Genomic DNA, 10,039 nt, shown 5'->3' with positions numbered 1-10,039 from the left:
TTACTCAAATAACAATGTAAGCGAAAAGGTATCAATCCAAACTGTTGAACCTGATCTGAGAACCACATTTGAAGCTAACAGTTAAAATCTACAATGTAATGGTAGTGACTAATCATTGATGATTTCAATTCATGTAGACTACAGAAACAAACCAACTGACCGATGATTCCATGTAGATTACACACCACAGCCTGACACCCCAGTAAGCTGTTGATGGACATCTTACACAGCAAACCGCAATATGTTGATTTTACATCTTCTCACCAGTCCAGAGTTCAAGCAACCTTTGCCTTTTCCATGAACGTCTACTGCAACAAAATTCAATTAGTCGGACAATAATATCCTTCGGATTGCATTTCTTAGAACTCATTAACCATGCTTTTAGGGATACCTTTACCAGAACACAATATCTAAAGCACATAAAGCACAGTCCAACAAATGCCCATTTTTTCCAGTGGTAAACATCATTTCTATAGCGTGAGAATCGACCAACCACATCCAATGATCATAATGTCTTTTTCACCGTTACTTCTGGATTAATAAATGCAAGAGAGGAACTTCATTTCTACAGCCAACTTTTTGGCTAATCATATCCACTCACAGAAAGAAATAAAATTTAAACAGAACGGAGGAGAGAGAGATGCAAAGAAACTGATATTCTTCTATTCTAAACCTTCTACTATCACGTGTACATGATCACAAACATGCAAGGAAAGGAAATGAATCATCCAGGCAATCCATAAGATGTGTTGAAGACAACTGAAATCTGGGTAATTAATATCCACCTGTAATAAATGTACAAGGAATCAAATGGGTTTCATGTGTCACTGAATTAAGAACATGTAAACACTAAACTACCGCTCAACTCATAAATTTTAGCCTTCTGATATGGTAAATAGAGATGTGCCGTTGCGAGTCAATAACCTCGTATTTGAAGAAGAAGACACAATGAAATAGCTCTGCTACAAACATCTTTCCCCAAGTAAACTGGGAATCCATCTAATACATGCTGCTTTCAACTAATCTATAAATTTTCTTTACCCAAGCAAAGGACTTGAAGCAGACATAAGGCCTCGAATATATGAATCCAACACTTCGTCGAAATTCTTCTCCATCATTGTATTAAACAACTCCAACACCTTCCGGCTTATCCGGCTTATCCGAACAGCGTGTCTATGTAATGCAAATATCTGGTGTAGAGAAGAAAACCAACATCCCTTAGACATGGGCCAAGAATTAGTATTACAATGGCTCTACTGTCTCCCCTTTTGTCCTATTTCTCAAAGAGACAAATGAACATAAAGGCTCATAGTTGCAGAGCCAGGTCTGGCTGCTGAGAGTCAACCAGAACACCTGAAGACTGTCTCACCGGCGACCCTGACGGCTGGAAACCGATATTCAAGTCTGGAGGTAGTGATTCCTGCTTTTGACTAATCTGTGTTTGCGGATTAAGACCTCTCCAAGGGGACTGCACCTGGAACCTAGACAAGTCAGCTGTAACCAACGGAGGGAATACCATTGGCCGGTTTTGGAACTGAGCTTCATTGCCCATCCGGACAGGGGGTGTTGCAAAGGCCTGGAGTGGAAAGTTATTCTTCTCAGGCTGAAAATGCATCCCAGAAACAGGAGCTTCCCCCCGAAATCGTGAAACCTGCGGCTGGAGTTCTCGCGTTCGGTTGTACAATGAATCAGCAGATATCTGATTTTTGTGGGTGCTTGTATTTTCTACAGCTGGTCTAAACCCTCCAGCCCCTAAAGACATCCATGCCCGGGCAGCAGCTGCAGCAGCATTGCCAGAATCATCTCTTCTTGGAGATGGAACCGATGGCATAACTGGTGGTGTTTCAACCATGGAATGATTTGAAGATTTCTGCTGCTTTTGAGCATTTTCAGCTAACAATCTCATCAACTGAACTGGGTCACTGAGACCCTGTTCTTGTCCACGGGGAAAGTAAGCCGCTGCTCTGACCATTTGGTTGGGAACACTATCAGAAGATGAACCAACCATTCTATTTGTATCCGAATTATTACTTGTGACTCTTCCATTTGACAATCCTCCAGCAACAACTCCATTCATATCTGGCTGCTTAAATGGAACAGACTGCAAAAGATTCCTGCTCCTTGAAACCGATTCCATTGACCTGGAAGCTGGCATTGGTGAACAATTCGAAATCTGCTGTTCTGCAACAAAATCAACTGTGTTTTGATTGGCTGAGGGAGGGCAATTCAATTCAACCTGTTTAAAAGCATTTTTTTCCTGATCAGAATTCCTGGACTGTAGGTTTTGCTGCTGATCTCTGGTACTGTCTATGGCAGTAGGTTTAAAGAAGTAAGGTGTCCCTTCTAAAGTAGCCCTAACAGGCTGATCTGTAGCTGAACTTAGAGTGACAGTGGGTTTGGTTCTAGCAGGACCAAATAAAGATGATTGCTCTTCTAAAGTAGGTCCATTGATAGTAACAGGGTGTTGTTTCACAAAAACTGGGGTCTCTGAGGTCTTATCCTCCTTCCTTGCACCAGAAGTACACTGCAACTTTGGAAGAAAAGCAGGTTTTTTCTTGGAGCAGTTTTCGAGCATTAATACAGGTGTTGGAAGTGGCTCATATTCTCCAACCCATCCACGACCAAATTTGAACCCCAGAGGCAGTGCCTGCTCAATCCTCTGGGAGGCAACTTTCCAAGCAACAGGTCCAAGTGTTGCAGCAAAACGAGCCAAGCTCCTAGCATAGGAATGATCTGCATGAAGCCCAACCTGAATCAGAAAAAATGGAAACTAGATGAGTACGAAGCCCAAATATCCGACAGGAGAGATTTAGTTTCTGAGTCACATACAGCAACCAGTTGTTTGATTTCACCATCAAAGGTTGTAAATATGGACTCTGATCCTACAGCTGGCTGAGTGGATATGTTATAAGTTGCACGGCGGTTCTCATCATGCACGAAAGCTTTCCTCCCAAATTTAGATAGAAGATTCTTTCCTGCAACAGTAAAAATAAGCAGAATAATTACAACCATCACTAAAATCCCAAATATGCTCCTTTCATATGCTCTCAATGGTAGCGAATAATCACTTCAACATCATACCTGATAGTATATCTTCTGCCTTGTCTAAATTGTTATCAATCAGGGAAGCATTTGCTTCTACAAGCCCATCAGCGTTGCAAGGCCTCTCACAACCAGCAGCTTGGGTTGCATTTGAACCATTCTGGAAATCGCCAACTGTTGCAAGAGTGGCACCTGAGGAGAAATCAGAGCCAACAGGTTCCTGCACAGTCCGGTTCAATGGCTTCTTTGCTTGCTTTTTAGGCAAGATATTGGATCTTGTTTTCTGTTCTGTTTTGAGTTCTTTATCAGAACGTTCAAATTCAACCCTTAACCTTTCAAATTTCTTACTTGCCAACTCTTGAATTGAGCGTGCCTGTTGCAAAATAGCTGTGTTAACAAACCGAAGAAAATAAGCCAAAATGGGAAGTTCTAAAAAAAAAAGTCAAAATATCATACCTGTTTATGGTATATGGTATCTGGTGCATTGTATTGCATCGCATTTGTGCAAATTAGAAAAACATCAGTCTGCATTCAAGAAAACCAACTTTACAAACCAAGACACGTAACTGGAGATAATTCTCTCCTTCAATATAAATTATTTGGGTATAAATTTGAGCTCAAATAAGTTACAATACTCAAGAAAAGGACAAAAGAAAAATAAGACTAGCATGCACTTGTGTTCACTTGAACAATGACAATCACTAAGGTGCCTGATACATAAACTAACTTCAAAGATGAGGAAAAAAAAGGGGTACCTTGCAACCCTTTTGACAGGAGAAACCAATTATAACACAAATACATGCTAGCATCCCCATTCGCAAGAAGAAAATCTAATTGATGCATTCACATTTCACATCATATGTAAGGTAATGTCCAACATTCGCTCCAATCACTTGATGTAGAAATTTGGGAGAGAAAATAATAACAAAATCAAGGGGTATCAAAGACAAGTTAATGAACCTTAAATTTCAGATGTGGACTAACATTATGGAAAAACTAAAAGGTAAAAGGAGACCAGTTGCTGTGGGACAGATGAAGTACGCTCTATACAAAGCTCACAACCATTTGCAACCATGTCAATTATTATTTTTTTGATAAGTGCAACCATGTCAATATTACAATGTCTTCTAGATTATTCCTAAAATTCTCATACTATTCCATATTTTTCTCATCAAGGAAAGCGAAAATGAATATATAGCTGATGATTCAATCACTCCGACACTGCAGAGAAATATCAAATGCTGCAATTGATTTCCGTATCATTGTTCAATTTTAGAATTATATTTTACAAAAGTAAGATGGGAAATACTTGGACTATCGAGAGTTTGAATCCTGAGAGTAGTCACTGTGCAAATATTGTTCATGGTTAGGTCAGTATCCAGTCCATCCCTCCTAACTCCATCAACTAACAGGGATCACACTGGGTAAAGACCCTTTTCTTTTCTTTTTTTCCTAAGTAGCATTTATTAAACCAGAACAAACACAAACAGGGGAATAGAAAAACCCCAACAAGACAGGCAGGTTTGAAAGAACCACTTCCAAGAGAAAACCACCAAATCAAGACAACAAAATCCCAAAGAACAACAGAAAAATGTCTAACAACTACACAACAAGAAGAATCAGGTCACAGCTTCTTACAGCAGCTCCTTTTCTTGATAGGATAATCGCAAATGTCCTTTTATTTCACTAACACATATTTTTCAGCATTGCATGCATCATCTATAATAGTTATAGAACTTAAGGAATTGAACAAAAGAATGGAGAATGAGGGATAAAAATAAACAGACGAGATATTAAATAGGAAGGAAAAAAAAAAAAAAGAGGAGGAAAGTAAATACAATAGAAATTAATGCAACAATGAAAGGAATTAGAGAGACGAAAAAAAAAAAAAAAAAGATCAGGGTGAGGTGTCCATAGTAAAAAAAACCCCGCAGGTGATGGCATCCATCCTAGCTAAAATGTTTTTTTACCAAGTTAGCCTATCCAGATATTCAGTAGCAGAAAGAGCCACGAATTCTGAATCAATGTTTGGCCTTCCTGGTAGAGATAATCCTTCTAAATTTAATGTGATTTTGTAGGCAGGAATCTAAAAAATAATTTAATGACTAACTCATCATATCGAAGCAGGCAAAGATCTACATAGTGTCGAGTGGGGACGTCAGCCGCTACTGAATTTATTCATTTATATTACATACCTATAAATTTTATTAAAATTCTAAAAATACCCACACTAAATTATGACAAAATCCTACTATATATATATATATATATATATATATTCCCCCGCTGAAGCTTTGCTCTAATAATCGACTTTCTCTCTAACTCTCTCTCATTTCTCACTCCCTATATATATATATATACATGAGAGAAATTTGATAGTGATGAAATTTATTGCCTTGTTTATTATTGTTCAAAATTTAACAATCAAGTTGCATTTAAATCTAATCAAGTTGCAGTTAGATTTTGCAATCAATATGCAAGGTACTCAATAAAAATATCCACTAGTATTAAAAATATTTTATTTATTATGGTAGTTTGATTTTTTTTTTTTTTTTCCCCTTATTATTGTTCAATCTGTGCCCCAACTCAAAACAATTTTCTGGCTCCGTCACTGCATCAAAGTAATTCCCATAGTAGATAATTCTTTGATCGAGATTCATCAATTTGATTTTGGGAAGTTCCAATGTCTTGCTGTGCAAAAGTAAGACATAATGTCCTAGTCCACAAATCGGAATGTGTCACTGTGACCTTGCTGCATAAATTATATTAGGTTTCAAATAGGATAAAAGGTGACAGCAACGACCAGCAGCACTATCATCCTTAATCCAAATAGAAGAGATTTGACGTCAACTCAACTCGAATCAACATGGATTCAGGTATAATTTAATTCAACTCAATCAGCATAACCCAAGATTCCAACTCTGAATGACCAACTACACTTTTCAGTTAAAACATGTCATTATGTTTCTTCTCTCAACCTCTACCCACACTTTTTTCTGGTCTTCCTTGTGTCCTCGTAGCAACCTCAACTTAAATCAAATTACTTCAAAGATTAATACCCTTGACATTAGTCTACAGTGGTTGACTGATTGGAAATTCACTTGTCGTTCCTCTAATTGCTCCCAGATTAATTGTTTGAATCCTTATTGTCCCTTAGGGTCTTCACGAGTATCAAGCTGCACATTGCTAGATTCTGAATAAAGCTTAAAAAGATTAACGTCGACGGGATTACAAAATCAACATGGAACTGTATTTGACAACCAATGTGTCCAGGCATCTAGAATAAATAAGCTAGACTTGTACAACAATGGAGGGTATCAGGTCTCCTTTCTTCCGGTAATCTTCAATGGATGTATGTCCAGTTCACACATCAATAATAGAGTCAGAATTACAGAGATCAATTTGTACTGGTATTTCTAAAGGAAACTGGAAAATGCAAGACCACAAGAAGGGGCAAATATAGTCTATCAAATAAAATGACAATAAGTTATACTGCTTGAAAAGTATAAACCACAATAAATAGTTTGTTATTAATATTTTCAGAAGCATATCTACTGTGCCCCGGGTCCACATTTCACAATTAAGAAAATTAAATACTCAGTGATAAAAGGAATTCCTTTATGTCATAACTTTAAGATTCCAAAAGCACTAAAAGGTAGAAAATTTTCCGAAGACAAATTAACACTGTTCGCAACATCAAAGATATTATTAGTGCATTGAACAACAAGCACCTATAACAATGGGCTACACTAAAGAGCATAGACATATGTCCAGTACAACAAGACAATGCATTAATGAAGTAAGGTGCGACTGCCCACCTCAAATTGTTCAAAGGTAGAATATGATCCATTTCCCAATTTCTTCCTCACTGTGGCAAAGTCCATTGGATTATCAATCACATCGTGGTAATCAGGAAGCTACAACAAAACCAACAAAATTTAAAAACTCCAGCCGATCAACATTCTGATTATAAACTTTGTGAGAGAATCAGCGTACCTCTTCGGGATCAACCGGTTCGGCATACACTCCATATATATCTTTCCTGCCACATTAAACCAAATTAAACTCAAAATCTAACTTAACTTTACAGTAGGCAGCACATTATTGAATAGAAAGGAGGCATAGAGAGAACATGTATCCCCTACTTTTGAAGTTTGTCAAGAATCAACTCCAGAGACTTCTTATCAGGTAATGGGATTGCTAACGGAGGATCTAATGGTGTCCCTGATATAACAAAAGCCCAAAATCAAATTACATTGTACATAGATAAATCATTCATTAACCAAAACCACAAACCCATGAATCAGAACAAACCTGGAACAGAGTCGGTCCCTTTCGATTCCGCTTTTCGCTCTCTAACCTGTCAAAATCGACAAAACCTAAATCTTAAAACCCACAATCCCAAATAAATAAATAAATACAATACCAAACAATGACTGCGTGTATAAGCGAAAGATAAAGACAGAGAAAGATAAGGTAGACAGACAGAGAGAGAGAGAGAGAGAGAGGTGTATGTGTGGGGGATCCTTGTGCGTGTGTGTACGTGTGCGTTAGAGAGAGAAAGAGGGCTAGAGAGAGAAAGGTGGGAGCGTGATCAGATTCCGTGGGGGAGTTAGTTTTGACAGTTGACCCGACCGTTAAAATCAATCTCCCGACACAGATATACATATAGAGAGAGAGCAATATAGAAGTCTGGACCAATTAGAAAAATCTCACTGAGAGTTCAGCTGAGCTGGACAAACACTCTCTCTCTTCTATGTGTTAAGGCATAGGTCGTCACGACCTCAACCTATATGTATCCACGCTTTTACTCATCTTCCTCTTCTACAATACACTGTGTTCAGATCCAAACAATCATACCTCAACATCGTCGTCATCAATTTCATTTTCGTCATCATCTTCATCGACATCGCCTTCAATTTCATCGTCGCCGTCAATTTTCCTTTTCTTCAGTGGCTTATCGCCGTTGCCGGAGTCCGATGAAGATGCAGAAGCATCAGGCGCGTGTGCCACGCGCCGAGTCTGACTCGGCGCCGACTCAGAATCGCCTTCTTGATTTTGAAGCTTCAGTACAAGCTTCAACTTCTTCTCTCTCCTCATCTCGTCCTCGTCGTCCTCTTCGTCGTATTCGTCGTCGATATAATCGTCGATGTCGAAGTTGTACCTAACATTCCGGCGACGGACGCTCCGCCGCAGGTCCCGCTCCTGCGCCGCCGTCACGGCGGCGCGGCGTGCAAGATCTGCCTTTGACGGCCTTCCCTTCTTCTTCCTCTTCACGATCTGACCCATCTTTTCGGCTCCGAGCCTCCTTTCCTCACTTTCTCTCTCTACACTTTCTCTCACTAAAACTGTCTGTCTGTCTGTCTCTCTCCTCATTTTCACTCCATTATTTCTCTGGAGGGCTTGGCTTTTTCGAGTCGCTTTTATGGTCCGAGCCTCATTCCGAAGCTGAGGCTTGGGATGGCATTTCGAGGGTTTAATAAATGCTGATCGTCTGTTTGCGGTGAGATGAGAGAGTGTGTGAGGGCAACGGCGTTAGTGGTGGAGAAAGACGGCGTTTGGTATTGCCCGTTGCCCGAATAGGTTTGCGTGTCCAGTGCTCTGCTGCCCGTACCCACGTCATTACCAATTATTTGAAAAGATTTTGGTAGATGTTAAGCGCGTGGCTTGCACCTTCTATTAAAGATGATAAAACCGATGCTCCACACTTTAAAATTACGAATTATTCCCGTCCAAACAATTAGTGATGCTCTAATTTTTTTGGCATGTTTTAAGTTCTAACATTCTCTTTCTTCGTAAAGTCAGTGCAAGTAAATTACGAAAAATGATACTCTCTTTGTGGTCTCAATATAGTTGTCTGTTTTAAAAATTATCATAATTTTTATAGCAGACAATTATATTAAGATAGAGGGAGTAATTATTTTTTTAAAAAAAAAAAAATACTCCATTTATTTTTTATAATAGCACTTTTTTTTTCTTCAATTAAGAATAATACTATTATTTTAAACTACAAGTGAAATGCATTTTTTTAAATAAAAATATACTAATAATAATAACTGTTCATATCACCTCCCATAAAAATAAAAATATATATCTCAAACCATCTTTAACTTTTTAAAGTTTTTTTAATATGTTAATGATAAATTATAATGACTTTTTCAGAAATTTCGTCAATATACATTAACTTCCTCTTTTATTTGTCAAATTACACTAACCTCCTCTATTAGACTTGTCGAATTTGTTTTTATATTTCTATCTCTATATATTCTATTTTATTGTAATAAACGTATTTTTCAATAATATAATTAAAACTTGAAAGTTACAAAATTGTTGACATTAATATTTTGCGTGTGAGGTATGTGTTGTTTACATAAAATCTTAAGTGAAGTGTAATTTGACAAACAAAAGAGTAAATTAATGTAATTTATCTTAATAATAAATAAAGAAAAATAATATTAGTACTTAAAAAGAAATTTATCTCATACACTATATTTCCTTTACACTTATCAATGAATCCGGAGAATTTAATTTGATCACATCATATTAGTCAACTAATCTAACAATTTAGCAGACATATTATTCTCGAATTCATTTTTTATTTTTAGCTTAATGTGTGTATAATTCTATATTTTAAGCCATGTAAATTTTGTTAAAAATTTCAAAATATAAATGTGAAAGTAGAGAAAAGACCAAAAAGGAAAAAAAAATATATATATATATATATATATTTGATTCGTAGTTAAAAAACAAACTTTATCAAAAAATTTACCGCGCAAATAAATATCTCAATATAATTATTTTTTCTTTTTGACTTGGGTGTAAGTGTAATAATTTGTGTTTACCAAGAGCTTACTATCCCATTCAAGAAACTTCACTTTTTTAGCTGTCAGAAACTTGTACATCTTACACACCTTCCTTTCCTATTTGCTAGAGTAAAAACTGAGGAATCTGCCAAAATTGGGTTGAATGCTTTTTCAATTTTCACGAGCCTTAAAGT

At 37.2% G+C, this 10,039-nt stretch overlaps 1 protein-coding gene across 1 annotated transcript; it reads right to left on the bottom strand.

Moving 5' to 3' along the window:
- Positions 1-711: 711 nt before the first annotated feature.
- Positions 712-8,480, bottom strand: LOC132308415 (uncharacterized). The gene is made up of 9 exons (XM_059806490.1): positions 7,903-8,480; positions 7,357-7,402; positions 7,188-7,266; positions 7,039-7,084; positions 6,861-6,959; positions 3,499-3,567; positions 3,082-3,415; positions 2,830-2,975; positions 712-2,749 (listed from the first exon to the last, which is right to left on the bottom strand). The coding sequence occupies exons 1-9, from the start codon at positions 8,416-8,418 to the stop codon at positions 1,307-1,309; spliced, it is 2,778 nt and encodes a 925-aa protein (XP_059662473.1). The 5' UTR covers positions 8,419-8,480; the 3' UTR covers positions 712-1,306.
- Positions 8,481-10,039: the final 1,559 nt, after the last annotated feature.

The sequence above is a fragment of the Cornus florida genome, unplaced genomic scaffold, assembly GCF_030987335.1.
Source record: "Cornus florida cultivar Cherokee Brave unplaced genomic scaffold, ASM3098733v1 CherokeeBrave_3.0.0_Hap2_Chr05, whole genome shotgun sequence".
Classification (NCBI taxonomy): Eukaryota; Viridiplantae; Streptophyta; class Magnoliopsida; order Cornales; family Cornaceae; genus Cornus; species Cornus florida.
This window is presented reverse-complemented; position numbering and strand designations above follow the sequence as displayed.

Bases quoted from the DNA above. Each gene is read 5' to 3' on its own strand.
- LOC132308415 (XM_059806490.1), bottom strand. From the start codon at position 8,418: ATGAGGAGAGAGACAGACAGACAGACAGTTTTAGTGAGAGAAAGTGTA. The intron at 2,976-3,081 runs GTATGATGTTGA...TTACTGTTGCAG, and splicing joins GGCAGAAGATATACTATCAG to GAAAGAATCTTCTATCTAAA. The intron at 2,750-2,829 runs GTATGTGACTCA...TTTCTGATTCAG, and splicing joins AAATCAAACAACTGGTTGCT to GTTGGGCTTCATGCAGATCA.